The sequence below is a fragment of the Lynx canadensis genome, chromosome D3 (genome assembly GCF_007474595.2).
Source record: "Lynx canadensis isolate LIC74 chromosome D3, mLynCan4.pri.v2, whole genome shotgun sequence".
Lineage (NCBI taxonomy): Eukaryota > Metazoa > Chordata > Mammalia > Carnivora > Felidae > Lynx > Lynx canadensis.
In genome coordinates, this window is record NC_044314.2 from 39,363,731 (window position 1) to 39,387,380 (window position 23,650).

The following is a 23,650-nucleotide window of genomic DNA, read 5'->3' on the forward strand; positions in this document are numbered from 1 at the left end:
AGACAAGATACACAAAGGTAGAAAACCTTATTGGGGATGAGAAAGATCACTCCTTAAGTATAAAAGGAATAATTCACTGAGAAGATATAATGACCTTAAATCTGCATCCATTTAAGCAGCACATCATTCAAAAATTAAAACTGAGAGAATTAAAAAGAGAAAGTGCCATTACACAATGCTAGTGAGAAGTCTTAACATCTCCTACCAGAAACTGAGACATCAGACAAAAAAACTTGTCTTAATACAGAGAACTTTAACAACTCAATAATCAATGTTGAACTAATGAATTTAACATAGGTCACTGCACTGAGCTGTTAGAGAAAGCAATGTTTTGTCAGCACTCAAGGAACAGTAAAACAAACAAACCTGACCTATGAGTCTCCACAAATACTGATGAACAATATAAAACTTCATCTAATTAGGTAGCAATAACACAAACACAGCAACTCTCCAATCCTCCCATACCCATTATTTGGACATTCAAAAGCATACTTTTAAGTATTTCATAAGTAAAAGAAAAACAATTCAATGGAAATTAGAAAAAATTTGGATTCTAAATGACAATGCCAAAATTTGTGAAACACAGCTCGATTTAAAGGTAAATTTTATCAATTATAGAATAGAAAAAGAATTGAAAATTCAAAGTTAAGTGTACAAATGAACTATGCAAAAACTTGAAAAAAAAGGATTACAAAAATAAGAGTATACATTCATGAAACAGAAGGACAATGAAGACCATAAACAACCAAAAAAGGGTTTTATGTCTCGTTTTGTTTTTTTTTTTTTATTAGGCTAATAAAATAGATATACTTCTGGTGAGAGATCAAATAAATAAAGAGGAATGAAAGGTAGGGCCATAAATCTAGATATAGCATACAAGGCAGATATAATGAAAAAGAGGTGTTAAGTGGTATAATACTATGAATTTATCCAATATCTTTGAAGACTATTTTTAAGTTTATAAATACTCAAATTCAAAATAGAAATCCTGAATAAATTTGCAAAACCCTTTAAAAAAATGGATAATTAGGCAACCTCCCCTACCCCACATACACACAAAACACATAAACAGCTCTAAAGATGACTTTTACCAAAACATTAAGGAGCTCTCTTAGCACTTCATTTTGTACATATTCCAGGGAATAGGTAAAGAAACAAAGATTTCCAATTCACTTCATGAAGTTAATATAACCCTTTATTCTAAAATAAGGACAGGGGTGCCTAGATGGCTCAGTCAGTTAAGCATCTGACTCTTGGTTTCAGCTCAGGTCATGATCTCACGGTTCGTGAGTCTGAGCCCTGTGTCAGACTCCACGCTGACAGTGTGGAATCTGCTTGGGATTCTCTCTCTCCCTCTCTGTGCCCCTCCCCTGCTTGCTCGCTCTCTCGCTCTCGCACTCTCTCTCTCAAAATAATAAACTTAAAAAAATAACTGGGCGCAGGGGTGGCTCAGTCGGTTGAGCGTCCGACTTTGGCTCAAGTCATGATCTCACAGGTCATGAGTTCGAGCCCCGCATCGGGCTCTGTGCTGACAGCTCAGAGCCTGGAGCCTGCCTCAGATTCTGTGTCTCCCTCTCTCTCTGCCTCTAACCCACTCGAATTCTGTCTCTGTCTCTCTCAAAAATAAACAAACATTAAAAAAAAAAAAAAAAGAACAAGGCCAGTATAAGAGAATATTCAGCCAACCCCACTTACAAAGACACAAAAAGGGTACAAAAGTTGTATCATTTAAAAAAAACCTAAAGCAAATCTGACATTTATTTAGTCAAGGAGATAGGTATACAGGTGTCTGCTTTATTCGTACTGTATCTGTATTTTTCTGTATGTTTGGTCTTTCACAATTAAAACAAAAAAAAGTCCACAAGGAGAAAAGAATTAGGGAGACGTTTCTGTTCTCAGCAACGGAGGCAAAAGCAAAACCTAGAGACGAAAAGGGTGACAAATGTAGGAAAGGAGTCTACTTAATTCTCATTTATGGCCTACGTATTCTCATATGAAGGAGTTGAAGTCATTTACCAAGAGTGATTCTGACTGGGAGGAAGGTTGGGGAAATGAGAGAATTATAAGACTTTGAACCATGTTATAAGCAATATGAGAAGCAGGACCTTTGTGGTTGGTTATTATTTAGTATGGTTCAAAATCTTTAAGAATATCATTGATGAAAGAAGATTCAGAGAGGTATATAATCTTTTATGACAAACCCAAAAGATCTATTTCAAAGATGTCCAACTAAGCAAGAATATGTTCTATAATTTTGGAACAAAGACTGAGCAGAGAAACTTCTTGCTAAATTTGTAGCCATACAGGATGTTTAATTCCATTTTAATTATCCTCACACACTTACTCTTAATTGGCTTAAGAACAATCCAATTATATCTGATTGTCTTATCTCATTAAAGTTGGTACCTCATCTCCCTACAGCATTCAGAGGAAGAAAAAGATGTCATTTTAGTGTCTAATTCCTGGACACTAGAGACTATCAAGTAGCTGCAGTCTGGAGAAGGAGGGATGAGAAGCATCAGTCGCCAAACTGCCAAAGTGAGAGTCTATGACACACACAAAGATACTAGGCTGGCCGCATGATAAAAATCATGGGGAAATACATCCAATCGGGTCAGGGAAATTCTCTATTATTTTGCCCAAGGGGAGTTCAAAGACCACCAATCTGAGTAAAGGCTGCTGACTGGAGCAGTTGATCAATGGGTAGTCTGTTGGCTTAAAGACTCCTATTTCGAAGAAGGGAACCCACAGAGAACTTATGCATAAAATGCACAGAGACACAGACATAACACTAACCCAGAGGGAAGAGGCACATGCAAGAAGCAGACCAGGGTCTTTCGTTAGAAGAGGCACTGCCCAAAGAAATACAAAAAGTTCAAAATGAAAGAGTTCTTTATTGTCGCAAAGAAATAAGAGAGGAATGATTCTAAAAGAACACAGAGAATAAAAACAGCCGTTCAAAGAGTCAGTGTAAGGTAGAGGGGATGGAGAGAAATTATCAAAGGACAAAAGCTAATCATCTACAATGTGATTCAATGTAAACTTCACAAATGAGGCAATTGTATAAAAAAGTCTATCGAGTAGCACTGAATCTATTAAAATATAGTACTGACATTAAAAAACTATGGGGATTATTGTTAAAAAACAGAATATAAATGTTAACAATGTTGATGTTTAAAAATAATAAAACTAACAAAAATATGGAGTAGGAGGGACTATAATTATTCCCCTGTCCTTTATACTATATTGTCCGAAATTATAACGAGTAATCCAAAAAATCAGTTTTTCATGGTTTAATATCTTTGGAGACAACTTGTAGCAATGAACGTATCTTGTGGCGATGTTTAGCAATTTTGTTTTTTTGGTTTTATTTCTGTTCTTTTTATTATTCAGCTAAAATTAATTAAATTTAGCACTTTTAATTAAAATGGTTAATACAGTTTTTCTAAGATGATCTCTGGCTGTAGATACACATTAAGCAATGTAAAATCACCTTCTTCCACCAGGTGAGGATAAGAGAAATCTGAGTTACAAGAGGTCCTTCACCCGACTCTGCTGGCACCCTGACCTCAGACTTTCAGCCTCTAGAACTCGAGTTAAGAGGCCAGAGTAGCAGGAAGACTCTATGCTTGCCTCGTAACTTGAACACTGCTAGATAAATAACTGGATCATTCTGAACACCCAGGAAACTCTGTCTAAGGACCTACAGAACAAGCTGCATGACCAGGAGGAGAGAAGAGGCCGCATGGCGGAGGGTAGGTGGTGAGGAGATGTGATTTGGGGGAGAAAAGGATCATGGGTACTGCGGAAAGGAGGGAGCCCTGATCACGGAGAGAAGAGACAGAGAAAAAGACAGAGGGAACATCGCACAGGGGCTCACACAAGGAAAACTCTTCTCCAATGCCACTGACTGGAAAATGAGAGGGGCTGATTATCTTCAGTGTTTACAACCAGCAGAGCTCCAAGACTGGAGTTTCAGAGTTCTGCACCATGGATGGTATGGAGCCAGCAGGCACTGCAGTGCTTCTGTGGAGAAGGCAGGCAGAAGCCCAGGAGTAGATGATGCGGTCTGAGGATCCCCTGGGACACACTGGGCGAGACGTTTCCCCTTCTTGGAGTGCATCTGGGAGAGGTGGCATTGCCACACAGGGGACAAAAGAACTGGCAGGCACCATCGTGCTGCCCCATTCATTGGCACAGGCATAGTGATACCTGCTGAGGGTGGCTAAGCTGGACTCGGGCTTTTTGCTGTGCTTTCCTCTGAACTCCAAGCTGCTGCGTGTTGGTGTGACTGCCCTTCTAGGATAGACCAGCATCAGCTCTGCAGTGGCATGACCTTCCCCCAGAGGACCAGCATGGTCTGAGCCACGCTGGATCCCTAAAGTTTGGAGTTTTGAAACTCACCAGCAGGTCTGATAAAACATGGGTTTACTGTGCTGCTAAGCGAGCAGACGGCCCTGACACAAATGTCTCAGGTCGCTGGGACTCACGAGGGGAGACCGTCTGCTCTCCTGTGAGGACTTTTCAGACAGTGGCGGGTGTGAACTCACCGGGGACAATGGAGAGGGTTGGTGCCATTCTTCTCCCCTTCCCATCGGCATGACCGAATGAGAGCGACCAGCCCAGCACCCACAGTGGAGGCCAGAGCCACTTAAACCGAGCCCTGTCCCCCTGCACTCTGCAGGTGCTTCTTTACTAGGGCAAATGAGTGTGAGACACAGAGCAGCAGGTTCCTCCCCCAGAAGACCAGCACGAACTCCTACCAAGCCTGCTCACCACAGTCTGCTGTAAAGCTTCAGCTCTAGTGGCAACAGATTAGGCCTCTTAACAAGCAGACCAGAACACACCTAGTTAAGATCTGGCACATTCTGGACAAGGTCCAAACACTGCCCACTGCAGGCAAGGAGACGTTCTCCAAAGGACTGACCTCAGAGAAAGAGCAGCCCAACCACGGAACATAGCATACACCAGAAACATCTCCTAAAGCACCAGGCCCTGAGAAGTATATGACCTCTTCTTAATGAAGCCATTACTCCCGGGAGCAGGAAACACAGGCTCTCCCAACACAGCAAAGAAGACAAAGGCCTAGACAAAGTGCCAATATTTTTTCCACCTGTGCCAACTCACCATGTTATCGTATCTACTCCATCAGAGAGATACTCAGGGAAATATTCTCAAAATTTTCATACATAACCACGGTCAAGAACAAAAAATAACCAAGAGAAGACAAAAAAAAAAAAAACCCTAAGTCGCAAGTAATGGCCTCCCATTCTGAGTGATGCATTTCTTTTAAGTTTACTTATTTATTCTGAGAGAGAGAGTGCATGAGAGAAACAGAAAGAGGCGGGGGGGGGAGGGAAAGAGAGAGAGAGAGAGAGAGAGGGAGAGAGAGAGAGAGAGAGAGGGAGAGAGAGAGAGAGAATGAAGCCCAAGCAGGCTCTGTGCTGTCAGCACAGAGCTTGAAGTGGGGATTGATCTCACAACTGTGAGGTCATGACCTGAGCCCAAATCAAGAGTCAGACACTTAACTGACTGAGCCACTGGGTGCCCTATGATAAATTTCTCATAAAAGTTTCAACACTGGGGTGCCTGGGTGGCTCAGTTGGTTTGAGCATCTGACTTCAGTTCAGGTCACGATGTCACCGTTCATGAGTTCACGCCTTGCCATTGGGCGCTGTGCTGACAGCCTGGAGCCTGCTTCGGATTCTCTGTCTCCCTCCCTCTCTGCCCTTTCCCTGCTTGCTTATGCATGCTCTCCCTCAAAAACAAACACTAAAAAAAAACCATTTAAAACAAAAAAGCTTCAACCTCACCATCAGAAGAACTAGAATGACTGAGGGATACTAAAGCTCAATTATTTTTTATTGTGGGCTCCTAACCCTCTCCAGGGAAACTGGCATACGAAGGGACCTGACAGAGGTCTATGGTGCTTTCTTACTGCCGTGTCCTCAGGGAAGCACACCAGAATCCCTTGTGCCCCGGGCTACATGCATGAGCTTCCAAGACCCAGGAGACATCTATACCGGAATAGGGTGACTATCTTGTAGTTTGACTAGTTAAGTAATTGCTAGACAGCAAAAGGAAGCACCTAGGGGACAATCAGAAGAACTGTATATCCTGCTAAGGAAATCTCACGATAAGGATGACAATTGAGACTGGATTTGGACTGGATTTACTTTAAGTTAGAACAGACTTACACCGTTTGTTTTAATTCAGAATGATAGCAACAGGAGTTTTATACATTTACTGCCACCTAGAGAAGGCAAAGATAGCTAAAACTAAATGTCTAAAACTGTATGAATTAGAGGTCTAGCTCTGATGGGGAAAACACTCTTCCTGTCTGGCTGGCTCCTGGGTGTTGGCTGGGTTCATCTTTCCTTGCAATGGTTCTGCAACTCTACAAGAATGACCGGAACCCCACGAGCACAGGACCATTTTTATTGAAGGATATGTAAGTATGCTGAAGCCTGTAGGATGCCTCATTCATCCAAACTTACAAACCCATTCAGCTACTTATAAATAATCCACTCAAACCTTATCCAGCACCTGCTAAACCAGAGGCATATAATAGGTGTGTGAGGACCTCAAAGACAGACATGAAGGTCCCTATTCCCAAGGAATTAACAACTTAGTGGCAAAGAGGGAAGAGCAAAATACAAATAAATATGCCTGAAGAACTATTCAATACTATCCTGATTCTAAAATGCTTCACAGCATGGAGAATCTTTTACTCTGTAAGATTCCTAAAGTCACAGAACATCAAAAATATTTTGTAAAGTTTTTATTTATTTTGAGGGAGAGCCAGCATGCATGAGAGCTGGGAAGGGGCAGAGAGAGAGGGAGAGGACGAGTCCCAAGCAGGCTCCATGGTGTCAGGGCAGAGCCTGATGCCGGGCTTAAACTCATGAACTGTGAGATCATGACCTGAGCCAAAGCCAGACACTTAATCGACAACTGACTGAGCCACCTAGGCGCCCCCAAAACATTACTTTCTTAAAAAGACGTGGGTCATTGTCTATAAATGGTTACATTAAGGCTCTTTCTTTCATTTCATTTACATTTTTTCACTGTTTATTTTACAGGAGGCTTCATAGCACTGCTGACTTCACTTGCACAGGATAAGCTATTTCACCCTGTTTGCTGGTTAGTCATCAGTCACCTTTCTTTCCCTGTAATCAGCTTATTTTTGACAGTTTTTTACCTTAATTGACTTAATTTTAAGTGCTATCTTCTTCCTCCATCTGCTTGATTTTACAGGATCAGCCAGGATGTCTTAAGAGTGGCTAACTTTCGCTTCACGTGTAACTAGTGTAGCTGCATTTGAACACTGACAGCAGACTCATCCTGTCACAGAGTGTCCTGCTGCTCCTCAGTGGGGCCTACAGGTCCAGGGCAAGGGCTAGATGATTTGACATAGATAGCCAACATAATGGTCAAGTCCAGAGCACGGGCTAGATGATTTGACATTCAGATACCCAACATAATGGTCAAGTCCAGGGCATGGGCTAGATGATTTGACATAGATAGCCAACATAATGGTCAAGTCCAGAGTACGGGCTAGATGATTTGATATTCAGATACCCAACATAATGGTCAAGTCCAGAGTACGGGCTAGATGATTTGATATTCAGATACCCAACATAATGGTCAAGTCCAGAGTACGGGCTAGATGATTTGACATTCAGATACCCAACATAACGGTTTAGACTCTGGAGTTAGCTATGTCTTGGCTTTTATCTTAGCCATGTCATTTACGGGAAGCCTCCTTAACCCTTGGGGCCTCAGCTTCTTCAGCTGAAAAATGAACATAATTCCACTGTACATAACTGAAGGCAGTATTGAATGAGATAACTTCTGTCAAAATACCTAGACCATGGCATTAAATATGGGCAGTGAATATTATTTCACTTCTACATTCTTTCAATGATGTAGCTTCATTATTCTACTACTTTGCAGTCTTAAAAAAAAAAGGTTAAAAAGAACTCGGTGGTCTTCTTTATCACCTTTTTAATTTGCTAACAAGCCAGCTGAAATATTCTGACAACACAATTTTTAACATGTAAGATGTTTACTGCCATGCAGGGCTTCTAGGTAACAATAGCCGGAATACAAGAGATCCTGACTAAAGACCTGAACACCTGACAGGATCCTGATCACCTAATACACACTCCACTTGACTTCCAGTACTGAAGTTAGCTAAGTAATTAAATAGGGTGGCCCCTGTGCCTTGAATTTTCTTAAACTCATGATATGGCATTGGCTTTACTGAGGTTGGTAGCAGGCCATTTTTTTTTTAATTTTTTTTTTTTCAACGTTTATTTATTTTTGGGACAGAGAGAGACAGAGCATGAATGGGGGAGGGGCAGAGAGAGAGGGAGACACAGAATCGGAAACAGGCTCCAGGCTCTGAGCCATCAGCCCAGAGCCTGACGCGGGGCTCGAACTCACGGACCGCGAGATCGTGACCTGGCTGAAGTCGGACGCTTAACCGACTGCGCCACCCAGGCGCCCCAATAGCAGGCCATTTTTAACTGAAGGTCACTGACTTTTAAATTACTTAGGATACAATAACATGACTTTTTTTTTTTAGTACATTCTTTACATGTCACTCTCCCAGTGTAGTTTCCTATTTTAGAAACTACTTCTATTAAATTACAAACTTTACAACACCCAAAAGACTAGAAAAAAAACAAAAAAAAAACCCCATCAGTATATATGTAACACATAAACACATATTCATGCATTGGGGCTACACAAAAATTATAAAATTATTTAGCCTTGGAAATAATGCAAAAGAGGTAATTATACTACATGCCAAGAATGTAAAACAAAAATAAATTCTGCTTCCCCAAAGAGATCTTATCTGAAGATATATAAATCCTATTCAAAGACTTTTTATTGAAAGCAACAGGGTGCCAGGCTGGCTCAGTTGGTAGAGCATGAGACTCTTGATCCTGGGGTCATGAGTTTGAGCCCCATGTTGGGCGGAGAGATTACTTTAAAAAGTAGAAAGAAAGAAAGAAAAAAAGAAAGCAAGCTCCCAGGATTTAGCAAAATTCCTGGTATATATGATTGATAGGCAATCAATAAACCCAGATCAATAAACCTTTCCTACAAAGTTACTAACCTGAACTTTATTCTATATGTAAATATAGAATCAAGTTATAAAGTTAAACACTTGCTTGAATTCTATAAACACATGAACTGCAAATAAGAATTACCCTAAGTTGCCAAGAAAGTAAGTGGCAGAACCAATAAAAAAGTTCAGGTCAGTAACTTTGTAGTTTCTACCAACCATTTCACAAAACATTACAATGATCCAGGTCATTATCGTTACCCTTGCTCAGAGGTGAAATAACTGAAAGAAAGAAGCCATTAGGTCCAGACATCCAACAAGGCAGATTCGGTAGAGAATTACAATGTTCAGCCCCAGATGTGTTTTTTTTTTCATCTTTTTCATTCTCATATTACGTTTTCCCTGAATGCTGCTGTTGAATTCCTGGTGAAAGTTATCAGGAAGGAAATCTGCAGAGGAAAACCCGGTGCTGAGTCTCAGGACCCAGGGACTGTGTCTCCCACACTTGTCGGCAGTTTTACACTGTTTTTCCGACAGGCACTGCTGAATATTTCAAGCAGCACAGATGACAAGCGAGGCAGAGCAGTTTTACTGCAGCAGGACCCCACTGACAATGTCCTCTATGGTTCAATGAACTCTTTACAAAAAGTTGCCTTTTTCCCCCAATACAGTATATCCCAATAAACGGAAACCCGGCTGCAGGAACAAAACATGGCATAGGAGATAAAATCATGACTTGGCAGATAATTTCTTGAATACACAGATCGTTTTAAATCTCCAACCTTTAGCCTCTGCTTCACCCAATAATATCGTGTACAGATTCAGCAATACACTTAAGACCAGTCTGTTGGAACTGTATTTTCTTATTTAGTATCTTTTTTGGTTTAAATAAACTAGAAAGAATTTTAAGTTTCCTTGTTTATCCATTAAAAAAATGTCCTAAGAATTTTCTGTAATTTCACTGAAAAAGATACAAATCTCTAAAACGTGAAATGTCATAGGCTATTGAACACTCACCCAAACCAGACTTTTTTAATCGTTTTAAGTGCTGACTTGTTTGTTTTCCAGTGGGAGATTTTTGCCCATGTTTCATTTCTTTATCTGAACTGTCTGCTTCACCATTTTTAGATTCGGAGCCTAAAAAAGGAAATAGTTATTATGTCATTATCTTCCTCTTGCTGTCCTTGAAAAGAAAAATCTAAAATTGTTTCAAAAACCATAGATATAATCTCCTTTTCTATAAGTTAATTCACTACCTTTGGCCACAATCTGATTCCTTTACTGGATATAAAGAGAAAAGCCCAATAAATCAATCAAACAGAACAAAAAGCAGGAACAGATGGCCTAATAGTGGAGTCAAAAACACGTTCTCTGATCTGATAGCTTTTAAAAGAAACACTCAGATCTTTTGTAAAAACACACGAATAAGCTTCAACAATACTATACCATTTAGAGACCATGCAAGACAGAGACGGAAACATGAAGGCAGAAGAGAGGCTTGAAGAGAAGGAGAGAGCAAACCTCTAGAAATAACTTTATGCTGAAACAGGAACAGAAAATACACACATCAATCTATAATAAATAGAATGGTACATAGCTGATAAAGTGACAGAAGGTAAATTAGAAGAAAAGGTCAGGGCTGCGCTGAGGTGAGAAGAATGTTCCCAGAACACAGAAACTAATAAAGGATGCCCGATTTTGCAGAAGACTGAAAAACAAATTCACACTCACGGAAGAACTGCTTTTGATGGCATTACACACCAGCATGGGGTCCACCATTAAAGTTCAACATTCAAACAAAAGCCAAAGCCACAACAAAAAAATCCACCTAGCAGTCCCACACATTTTCTTACACCTATTGACATCAGCAAATGAAGTCCTTTGATGATGAATGAGCTGGTGCCTTTTATTTTCTTAAGAACAAAATGCCCTGTTAGTTTTGAATCACTGAAAGAGTCAAAAGTATAAAAAAATTAAAATGAAACCTCAAGTAGAAATATTATTCAGTTGCAGAGCAAATCTGTGACATCTCTCACAGTGAGGAAGTCTCCTTCGGGCAGAAACTGGCCAAGCATACAATATTTGAGCTCTTTACCTGAAGGCGAATCCGACTGCTCATCAGACACCTTTAATGGTGTCAAAACAACACGAGGAACAGTCTTGTTTACCATCATTGAGACTCCATTTCTTCTTTTCTGCTGCTGCCTCAAAGCCTACAAAACATGATAAAAAAATATAACATAAAAATATAGCCAAAATGATTTCTCATGATTGAATTAAACGGTCCATTTGCCCACCATTAGATACCACCTCTTAAGAGACTTAAATTCCACAGAGTCACTAATTTATCCTGATCCTTAATGTCATTTTCATGTCATTTTCCCTCAAAAGCATAAAATCAGGCTTTGGCAAAGGGTATCAACCTGAGAGCATTTTGGGGTATAATTCTGAAAACAAAGCAGCACTTAAAGGTTTGTTCTACCTCGGCAGCGTGGCTTGGGAGCCCATGGAACTTGAAGCCACGGCTCCCAAGTAAAATAAATGTAAAATAAATGTTTCAAGACCAGGATAAAAATATATGTGTCTGCACTTCTCTTGCAGGTGCGTCCTCTCCAGTGCACTGCTCAGTCAATCAAGTTAACACCGAGTGTCATCAGTATGTACAGCAGGTAAGGACTACAGTATTGATGCACTCACTCAGCCGTGGGGAGCGCTGCACAAAATCACTGAACATGGCAGGAATCATTTATTTCTGTGAAGGGAATCAGTCCTAATCTTGGAAACCTTGCAGCACTCGGCTTCTGTCTGCTTGACTTTGGGCATTAACCTTCAGAACACGAACATGACGGCGTTCTGGCAAATCCAGGAAAAAAAAAAATTGATACGAGAATAAATCTCTCCAAATGGGAGTGCTTTGTGTTTCATAAATGAATCAACCACAGCGATGATAATGTAATAAAAGACATTTAAAAGTTCTGAAATACAGCTTATCCAGTGGATCGCTTTACACAGAAAATTACCTGTAATAAAAAGGGTATTCAGCACACGAAACTGAAGAGACATTAAATTCCCAGTTACAAGGAGGCTAAAATTCCTCAAAAGGTTAAAAGGCTGACCACAGACAGTCTCAAACATTTTTATTCCTGGCTTCTGTGTCATTTCTACCAATTTTATAACAACTCAGTTACTTGATTAATGTTCTTCGACCAGAAGTTGTCACAACCTCCTAAAATACTGCACCGACTATATATCCCCTGCTGTCAGAAACAATGTCACTGTATTTGCAAAGGGTATTAGTTGAATGTCCAACTTGTAGACCATAAGATTTAGCAATCAAATAATTACAGAAGTGAAAAATTAAACACCACTTAAATGAGAGAAAGCAGATTCAGATGAGATTTAGAACCAGATGGCAAAGCGAGTGGCTGGGGGAGTCTATTACGAACGATACTGTTGGCTATTAGTAACACAAGGAACTTCCCTTCAATTCCTACATCTCCTGAGCTTTTGTCAAATACCAGGCACCATGTGGGGACAAGAGATCAAACCCGAATAAAATGCCCTCCTCCTCACCTTTTGCTTGCTGTCAATAATATATTTAATGAGAACATGTGTGCCATAAAATATTTAGGACATTTACTACTCTTTTTTTCATCAAGGTGTACATAACCACATAAATGTCTATAGCCTGGTGTAAAAGCTCAAAGCCATTTATAGACATTAACCTATCAATCCAATAACAAAACAGAATGAGGCAACACAGTGCCTCAAATTACAATTAAGACCATTTTTGCCTACTACGTAAGACTTCACAAAACAATACCTGTGTACAAAGAATGATTAATTTTTAGGAGTCTATACATCATAGATTTCGACTATTTCCCTTCGCAATCCAAGTGAGTATTTTAAAAAATATTAATTTTATGTTAGGGTGGATAGGTATATATTTGAAAATACTGCTTAAGAAAAAAAAATTAAACACAGGTGCTACCTAGAAACTGGAATCATAAAGTTAAAGATGCCATGTCTTTTCATAGCATTTTTGGTAGATAATAACTAAAGTAATAAACATTTTGTCCTGAGAGGACTCTACTATAGAAAAATTAGCAGCTGGACAGATAGCACACATGACAGAGAAGGAGGAGGAGGAGGAGGAGGAGGAGGAGGAGGAGGAGGAGGGAGAGGGGGAGGCAGGAGGAAGAGAACCACCACCACCAGCCACGCCAGCACCACCCAGAGCGTCAAGGTGCAGCCACGGTAGGGATAAAGGAATACTAATCAGTACTGAGACCATTTCAATGATTTTTTTAAATAAATACGTACACAGAAATTTGAATGAATATTTCTTAACACAGTATTTTTAAATACTGAAATGAAACAACGTCTCTCGGTGACCAAAACTAAATGTCCCCCAATTAAAAAAATTATTTTAAGTGTATTTAAAATATGCACACTTTCCTGTTTTACTTCTGAAAAACATGCATTATATTTGACCCCAAGTAACATTTCTACAGGCAGATAAACAAAAATTGGGGAGTCTTTGTTTACTGCGAGGCCAGTCACAGCAGTGAAGCAGCAGGCTATGAGGCAAACTCAAGGAGTACCACAGTTCAGTTATTAGAAGAAGCATCTTGATCACATTTACTAGATTCATAGTCACTTTAGGCTAACTTGCAGATGCCAATTCACTTCCCAGAAAGCAGGATTTATTTGACTCTGGACACTAAGGACACCTTCCAAGCAGATCAAAATGTGGATGGAGGTAGAGGCAAACCGTGCTAAGTGAGGGATTTGGGATCGTGTGGGCTCCAAACAAGAAAACTCTGGCGCTGGTCATGTCCATGAGGCTGGCTGTAGTACAATGGTTCCTGTATTAATAGTGATCCCTGTTTTCTTGTTGTAGGGTGTTCGTCCTGTAAGTAACGAAGCTAGTCGTTCATGGGTTGTTTGGTTACATAACTCTATTTCCACAACGGTGGGCACATCCACCACTCACACATATGCTGCGTGTCTCCTCACAATCCCTTGAAAAATATGCAGTACTTTTTTGGAGCACATCGGCTGGGGTGAGACAATGACAGTGGGACGCGGAAGTGAGTGGGAAAGCACATATCCCATTGGAAGAGGCAGTAAGTACTCAACAGATGCAACACAACTAGATTTTTAGGTGAGTCTTCCTGTTTTTAAACAATGTACCAGACAAAACAAAGATGACTGAGCTAAACTCGGGCTGAGGGCACCAACCTTCGAGACCTACTATGCACCGATCCCAATGTTCCTCACCTCACCAGATAAATGAGTCTAACCATTGCCCAGCAGAGGGCTTATAATGTGAGGATCTGTAGAGGAACAGGGACTGGCGCGGAGCCATCTTACTGACTGTGTGGTGCACTGGGTAAGGGCAAGGTTGCAGAGGCAGAGAAAGAATTAACTAACCAGCAGAGTAAGGCTGGGTAAATTACTTGGGCAAAATGTCCCTATAAAACAGAGACAACAGTGTTGGTAAGATGTTTTAAATACGAAATCACAGAACAATATTTAGCACTATTTGTAGCACATAGTAAATATTCAATAAATGTTAATTCTATCTAATTTACTCATTCTGTAATGAATGCATTTTTTGAGGACTTACCGTTGTAGTCCAGTATACGCACTGCTGATCCATAGCAATGAATAAGACAAGAACATTTTTGTCTTCATTATTTCACATTTTAGCAAAAGACTGGCAAGGAATCACAGAAAATAAACATCATAGTTTTACACACACACACAAGTACTAAGAAAATTATGCCAGGATGATGAGGGAGAATAACTGGGGTGGGAAGGAAAACCTCTTGGGGGGTGACAGTTGAGAGGAAATCCAAATGACAAGAAGAACCAGCCACGTGAAGATGGCAGAATCTCCAATCAGTTTAAAAAACAGTATTGAGACCCCTATCAGGAAAATTCTTTGGCAGTTCAAGGAATAAATAGCCAGGGTAGCTGGAAAAAAAGACTAGGAAGATTACAGAAATGGAAAAGAATTCCCCGAAATGATTGCCAAGGGTTTATTAGGAACAGGGGATTTATGGCCAAAGCAAAGGCAGCTGTACAACCCCAGTCTCTTCCCACAGCCTACAGTGACCACACTGGTACTTGTGCACTGGAGATGTGAAAGAGGCCTCGCAAAGAGAAAGCACTGGGTGTCTTCCAAGAAATAAGTGCACTCTGCCTTTACGCACTTCTTCGGCATACAACTATAAGGCTCCACTGCATGCAGTACATTGCACCCCACACCTTGGACAAGCTTCCCAGCAGTTCTGAGCATTTTGAGCCCTTTAGGGAAGGGTCCTTTAACACTCCAGTAACACTTCTGCCTCAGATCCTCTGCATGAATTCTTTTCTGTGCATGTACGCTCTTCCCTCAGGCATCTGAATGGTTCATTTCCTCATATACTTGAGTCTACTCATTGCCTTTGCCCATCTGGGCTGCTAGAACAAGATAACACAGACTAGGTAACCTGTAAACAACAGAAATTCATTCTACACAGTCTGGAGGCTAGAGGCCTGAGATCACAGTGCCAGTGTGAACCTGTGAGGGCCCCTCCTTTAGACTATGGGCTTCTCTTTGTATCCTCTTGAGGCAGACAGGGGCTAGGGAACTGTGGTAGGGTCTCTTTTGTAAGAACACTAACCGCATTTAGGAGGGCACGGCCCTATTGGCCTAAACACTTCCAAAGACCTCATCTTCAAATACCATCAAATCGAAGATTTCAATTTATGAAATGTGGGGGACACAAACATTCAGGTCACAAACTCTTACACTGCATTTCCCACCATATTCTCCAGCCCCAACATCCACTATGCCTTATTCTCCTCCCATGGAAAGTATATTATACTGTGTAATGTCATTTTCTCTTCTCTTCCCAACCTAGAATACAGACTCTACGAAAGACAAGGATTTTCATCTTTTTTTTTTGTTCACTAACATATTCCCAGTTACTAGAAGATGATATGGGCTATACTAGGTGCTCAGTAAATATTTACTAAGTATAAATAAAAAACTCATAAAAATAATTTTCATAAAAATAGAAAAGCTCTCATCTATTTCTCTGTAAATTATATTACTGGTTTATTCAAAAGGCAGAGATTGGCATGGAACAATCAAGAAATAACTTTATTTTCCTAATGTTGCCTTCACATGTGTTCTGACCAATTTCCCTTTTCCATTTCTGGACAATACTTTACATACAACATACAGCTTTTCGGGTCATCTTCAAGTATTTACACAGTCTCATTTTTCAGGCTTAAAAACATGAGTTTGACTATAAAGCCTTCTTTCTGCTCTCCCAGATCACACCAATGCTTCGGGTCAAAAACTACCTTAGTTAACAGATTCCTGATTTTACTCTTCCTCCATTTTCTTCCTCTATTTCTGGGCTCCCCAGGATTGGGAGTTGAAAAGGAGGTGAATAATAGGTCAAAGTTGTCTCATCCAGCATTACCACAGTCACAGAATTACAATCTTTGGGGAGGCAGGAGGCCAACTGCTAGATTTGGATGGCATACGTTATCTAGTTATATAGATAACGTTACCTATGTACTTATCATCTAGTTATAACTATATATGTATACACACACACACACACACACATACACACACACATATAAAAGTGTGTATGTACATATGTATATATGTAGGTGTGTGAATACAAATAAAAATAAACATATAAAATATAAATGAGAAATATATATATATACATATATATGTATATACACATACATACATATATACATACATACCTATAAAATCCCATCCTTCATGAATGTTTCTGTCCGAGTCTTTCTCTCACTTAGACTGTGCCTCCTTTCACCAAGAGAGAGGATGTAGCAGAGCTCTATACACTTTAATAAAATCTCCTTGGTTAATACTCCTCCAAATAAATCTTGAGCTATTTTTTTATATCAACTATTGATCCATGATCAAGGGCCGTCTAGGCTTCTTTCACTAAGTCCTTTGAGGTTGTGTCTGGCACCTCTCTTTACAACAGGTATATGTGTATCCCATTGTCCTCAGTTTTGAGCTTTAGCTAAAATTCCAGAAGAACAAGAAAATTCCTGTTTTATACTCTGCTACAAATAAAACAGAAGTTAAATGTAACTTAGTTTATCATTATCTAAATTTGGATATCCCAAAGCCTGGACAATAGAAAGCCACATAATAGATTAAGAAAATGAGACTAGGAGAGTCACTTTAGATGGTGGTGGGACGTTTGTTCTTCACAAGGGTACCCTAAAAGGGAGATTTTATTTTGTTGTGATAAATTACAAAAGGTGGCTTTTTCTACTTCACACCAAAGGTCTCAATTAGCTAGAGGCAGCCCTGTTGATCAATCTATAACATTGCATTATTTTGACCCTGACATTATGTAATGTCTTAACGTATTAGTCTTGATTCATTTTAGGGGGATGATATCATTGAGGTACTTCCAACTAATCAAGTCTTAGCTATACTTTGAAATGCTAATGGAATATCTCATTGAACAAGTTTAAACCCTGTAATTTTAAAGCCAGGAACACACGTTATCAAAACGATGGCAAGTGTAAATGAGTCTACTATGAAGGAATATACCTCTCAGCTGTCCACGTATATAATGTCCAACACACCCAAGCTACACAGAGTACATGGCACCAACCAAGTTTAATACTTCCAGGTACTATTCAGTATGGAAAAAAACAAAAAACAAAAAACAAAAAACAGGCTTCAACTTGGAAATGAACTCACTTTCTAAAGTAAGTTCTAAAGGAAAACATAACAGGAAACAAACATAACAGAGCTAAACCAGTCAGGGAAAAGTAAAGATCCTATCATACATCAATTACAATTCTGGCTTTAAGCAAAAGGAAAGAAATCAAAAGATGCTGACTGAGAATCCTTTTCTCTAGAGATGTATTGTGATATTCTCTTGTAAAAAGAGACCCAAAAAAAGCCTTTAAATAAACATTTCATTTTGTAAACAGAAAGGCTTGTCAGATAACTCTAAAAAAAACTGAATGGTTCTCGTTTTTACTCTAATGAAAAATAAAATAAAACCTAAAATCACAGGCTCTGCGCTCACTTGGAATTTGCATAAACCAGTAATGCCTGCTTTATTTTAATAGAGAAACAACACTAACAATGTAACTTAAGAATGCACTGAATGCAATAAGTCCTTTACTGAAAAATGTGAAAATACCACATGCTGTGAATGCTAAAATAATTAGAAATACACACATACAAAACAGCTGGCTGTGTCAGGCACCACCAACTTGCATTGTTGCTAGTATGATAAATGTCAACGCCCATGTTCAGAAACTGCCATCATGCAACATAACCTTTGGAATTTCACAGTAGTGGTCAAACATACAAAGCTAAAGCAAAATACCAAGACCATATCTGCTTTGTGATATGAAGAGGGAAAAAATGCCTAAAACTGCCACTTTATGAAAAAATTCTACCACCCTAAATAAATAATGAAGGAACTCAAATAAAACAACAGCAACAGCATAGAAAGGTTCTACTCCCCACCATGTTACATCCCATAACAGACTCATCCTTCCTTAATGTAACATTTGATTCTGCTGTTTAAAAACTTCCAAAATTTAATCTCTCTTAATTATCCTTCTTTAAAATTCAAAATCTAATCATTTCATACTTTTTAAGATCATTACAACTAAAAAAAAAACAAGGTGGAAAGAAGACAGGGAACAAGGTAATAATCAGCAATCTGCTACTCTCCAGAGGCTTCTATGTTTTATTTGGAATATGCTTATTCAGAAAAAAATAATCTACTGAGATGACAATATATTATTCAGGTAATTGTATCTAACATATGATGCTAACTAACATTTTGATGATTAGAAAGTAAAAGGGACCCAAATATTTAGGAGCAATGACAATATTCTGTATCAACAGGCAAGGGACATTCTAGCCTCCCTATCGTCCAGCCTATAATTACACTGCAATCCAGAGTGCTGCGAAGTACCAGAGCCACTCTCTATGGCAACATGCTTCAGGTGGGGGTGGTGGTGGGGGCGGAGACAGGGCCTCAGATCTGAGAAATCATGTCTGGCTTAGTTTGCATGAAGGCTTATTTTAAATTATTATTATTTTTTTTGCTACATTTAGTCTTACAAAGCTACTGGGTTTTGTTTATTTTCTTTTTTTCCACCTACTTCTTTCTAAGATTCTACATGGGCCAATATACACTTATATTACTAGAGTCCTACTGACTCAGAATATACTTCTAGTAACAAAAGAGATATATATTTGATATAGTTGAGTGTCTACCATTATAAGTGTTGACGCTGAGCATAAGCAGTCTGTGTTCGAAAATAATATTAATGACTTTGCTGTCTTTCTTTCCTTACATTATACAAATACTGAAGAATGTAAATGTCCTTGGATATCATACTACATACTACATACCATATGCTAAAAGGCAGTATTCGTTAAGAGGGAAGAATCTAAAACTATGATTCTGGGTTCAAATATCATCTCCCAAACTCACTAGCTGGACAATTGTGGGCAAGTTAGCTAAAGTCTCTGGGCCTTATTTTCCTCATTTGAAAAATGGGAATACTAGTACACACATTAAAGGATTTCTATAAGGATTCAATGACATAGTATATATAAAATGCAGAGCATAATGTCTAGAATTCAGAGAAGTAAATATCAGCTAATGTAATTATTATTAGGGTCATTCAGCTGGCCCTGCATTCATGAGATTATGACTTATACATGCATTTATACACACAAGAACATATTCACAAGTAGAGAAAACACATATATATATACATACACATACATACACTTAGAGCGAATTCTATTTGGTCATAGCCATCCAACTATCCAAAAGAAAAGAAAGCTGCAAATTTGCTGAGGCTGCTACAATTTAAAATGCTTCATGTTCAGTCAATTTTTGAAATGCTGTCTTAAGAAATTCAGCAATTACAGGGAATCTGGGCAAAATTCTGCAAGAACAGCTTTTTTCTAAATGTATTTCCAATATGAATTTGATTATTAATCTAACATTAGCATATCTTTTACATATTGTGCCATATTCTCACTGTAGCTAATTTGCTATTTGGTTATATAATATGAAATCTTAAGAAATTAATACTCTTCTAGGACATGAAGAAGCTTACAGGACAGGTTTCTTAAAACAAGGCTTAAATCCTAAGCAAGCAAGTGGCAGTTCCCATGAGCACATGCTCTACAGCAAAACAAAAACACTAACTCAAAGTTAAAAAATGTTTTAGTAATGGCAAAACATGTTCCAGTAATATGAAGCCTAAATGAAGAAAGTAAAAAATAATGGGACATAACAATACATGGATTTGAATCTCTATCTTTACATTCATATACAGGGATGTTTCATAGTGTACATAGTTTTTAAATCGCTGCCCTTCAAAAGTATGACTTTCATTTATGATTGTATCTATGTTTCTTAAGTGCTACAAGTACCAGTATCCAGCTTTGCATCCTTTGTTCTATCCCGGTTAGTATTTTATTATCTGCATCCTATTTGCCGCCTGAATGAGCCTTTTCCCAGACTTCCCTGTCATCCATCCTTTATTTCATCAATTAAAAAGGGATCTCAACACTGAATTCACTTTTGTTCTTTGATTTAAAACATTTCACAAGACAGAAATGGCAAGCTCACCAAAGATTATTTGATGCAACACTAATTACCTTAAATACAATACCAATGAAAGGAAATACTGCAATTTCGATAATTAGTAGAGAATAGAAAAGTAATTTTAAGTCAGTACAAAAATGTTGAGTTTCTTTCCTAAGTGTCCTTGTTTGAAGCAGAGGAGAAGGTACATGGAGACATTCTAAGTCTAGGAGATTGCATATGACTATTAAGAACTTTACTGGTTAGTGAGACTTAAAAAAAATTCACTTTATTTAAAAAACATGATTTCTCGGGGTGCCTGGGTGGCTCAGTCAGTTGGGCATCCGACTTCAGCTCAGGTCATGATCTCACGGTCCGTGAGTTTTAGCCCCGTGTCGGGATCTGTGCTGGCAGCTCAGAGCCTGGAGCCTGCTTCGGATTCTGTGTCTCCCTCTCTCTTTGACCCTCCCCCATTCATGCTCTGTCTCTCTCTGTCTCAAAAATAAATAAACATTAAAAAAAATTAAAAAAAACAAACATGATTTCTCTTCCCTTGTTATCAATTTATCACTAGAATGATACTTCTCTTCCTAGACTTGGTAAGGGCCTGAAGGAGGTGAGATTGAGGGGGCTGTCACAGAAGGATCAAAACAGGAGTGCCTGGGTGACTCAGTCAGTTAAGCGTCCAACTCTTGATTTCAGCTAAGGTCATGATCCAAGGGTCATGGGATCGAACCTCGTGTAGGGATCCACAATGAACATGGAGTCTGCTTAAGATTCTCTCTCTCCCCCTCCCTCCCTTCCTCCCTCTCTCTCTCTCTCTCCCCCCCCCCCCTCTCTCTCTCCCTCTGCCCTGCTCAGGCTCTCTCTCCCTCTCAAAAAAAAAAAAAAAAAAAAAGGATCAAAATAAAATATGTAAGAGGAAAGCAGTTAAACAAGGGAAAGCCATGAATTTTCACATGAACAGCCACATACATAAGCTTTCCACTTACTGACAGTATTACCATCCTGCAATGTCCCCATCTAACCACAGCATCTCCTCTCCTCTTGCACACACAATTCAGAATCTGCCAGTGTGGCAGCAATAGCTAACATTTACTGAGTGACTATAACGGGTCACTCATTGTACCATGTGCTTTCAACTTCTCACCTCACTTGATCCTCAGGTCATTCCCATGTGAAAGGTACTATTATTTTCCACATTTTCTAGAGAAGAAAGTCGAGATTCAGGGAAGAAAAGTGTCTTGCCGAGAGTTGCAAGAATTCAGGCCAGGGTATCTCAAAGCCTGGAGGCCAATCTTACAACCATTCCCTCCCATCACCATCTCAGGGCAAGGATGCAGAATTCAAGACTGCTTATGTAATATCAAGATGATACTGCAAAATTAACCAAACACTCACTGATGGACATTCTTGCTCAAAGTAAGCCACAATTACTGTTTTTCTTATTTGTAACTTAATGCATCTCAGTAACAAGAAAGAAATTATCTATTTATTTTTTTACATCAGCTATCAGTTAGACATGAGACCACAGAGGCATTATTCTCAACATATGCAATGCATTTATGAACCCAGTATGTTTACTATAAACCTTACTCAAGAAAATCTTAATATAAGTTTTTATGATTCCAAGGACATTTTCCCTCTTCTTTTTTACATCAAAGTTCTCAGCCAAGCCTCTCCTAGTTTTCAGCACAGAGTAAAATTAGTGTTAGAATATTATGGAAGTGGTTGAACGTAGGACACGTCTGTTGCTTTCTGATTGCTGTGTTCTTATCTACTTTGCTTTCTCCACATAACACCTTAAGAAGGTAGAACAAAGAACAAATGCCAGCTCTCTTACCTGTTTAAGAGCCTTTTTGGTGTGTTGTTGAAAGGAAGACACTAACTTGCTCTGCACTGCTGTGTTAGCAAGACTTGAATCTCGAGTGGAAGATGCTTCATCAGTTACCTGCTTTGCACAAACTAGAGACACAGAGAGATAATGATATTACTAATTTGAATTCCTTTTTTTATACCCACTGTAATTAACTCACTTGGAGCTTCTCTCCAATTGAGAATGGATACCTAAAATAAAGCCAAATAGCACAGTAAAAAGAAGAGCATCTAGATTTGAGAGAAGAGATCGGTTAATAACTGTGTGGCCACAGTTTCATGTAACCTCTCTACACCTCCGTTTCCTTACCCACTAATTGATGATAATTTCTATGTCATGGGGCGGTTGTGTGGACATAAAAAAGAAAAACATAACATGTGCCTCAAGACTTGGGCAATGCATAGTATTTTTGAAGAAACAATGTAAATTAACGAAACTGTTTCAAATCTACCAACCTCCATGTTGTTCTTCAATTTACCAGCCCTCCTTCTACAGACTCTATGGCCTACTGTGACACGTTTACCTTCTCCTATGGGCCAAGACATCTACCATGGAGAAGGAAAAATAAAATCCGAGATTCTGGATGTCAATTTGAGACAACTGTGTTCAGGGAAACCGTGCCCTCTTTAGATTACCACGTAATCTGCCCACTTGTACCAGAGTCAAGCTTTCCTGTCACCTATTCTACAGAGGACATTTACTTCAAAAAGGCTGCAGAAGAGCCAATGTCTTGCTGTCATGGGTGACAAAGGCCCACATTCACTTTCTTCTCTATGATGCCTGGATTATAGCTAGAGCTCTTCTTCAGTCCTCAAACCTTCCACCCGAGAGAAAAGGTCAACCACTGAGTAACTTCGGCAGCAGCACGGACGCTGGCCCTTTTCTATGCACAGCAGAGGGGAAAGAGTTATTTGGAAAATCAAAGTAAGGAAGCACTGTAATTAGTGGCAGAATGGAGGCATATGTCAAAGGCAGGAGGCAAGAGGAAGTTAGATGGAAAAAAATAACTTGAGAACATATTGGAAAAGCTCAAAATATGACTTTTTAAGGGCACCAGGG

The 23,650-nt window shown here is 39.2% G+C and overlaps 1 protein-coding gene across 1 annotated transcript in view; it reads right to left on the reverse strand.

Annotated features, from left to right (window-relative positions):
• Positions 1–23,650, reverse strand: part of ASXL3 (ASXL transcriptional regulator 3) — a 177,608-nt gene that overhangs the window by 69,501 nt on the left and 84,457 nt on the right. The window contains exons 10-12 of the mRNA XM_032595328.1: positions 22,559–22,680; positions 11,172–11,289; positions 10,094–10,213 (exon numbers count right to left, since the gene is read on the reverse strand). Of these exons, the coding sequence (XP_032451219.1) occupies positions 10,094–10,213; positions 11,172–11,289; positions 22,559–22,680 (360 nt within the window). The remainder of the gene's footprint in view (positions 1–10,093; positions 10,214–11,171; positions 11,290–22,558; positions 22,681–23,650) is intronic.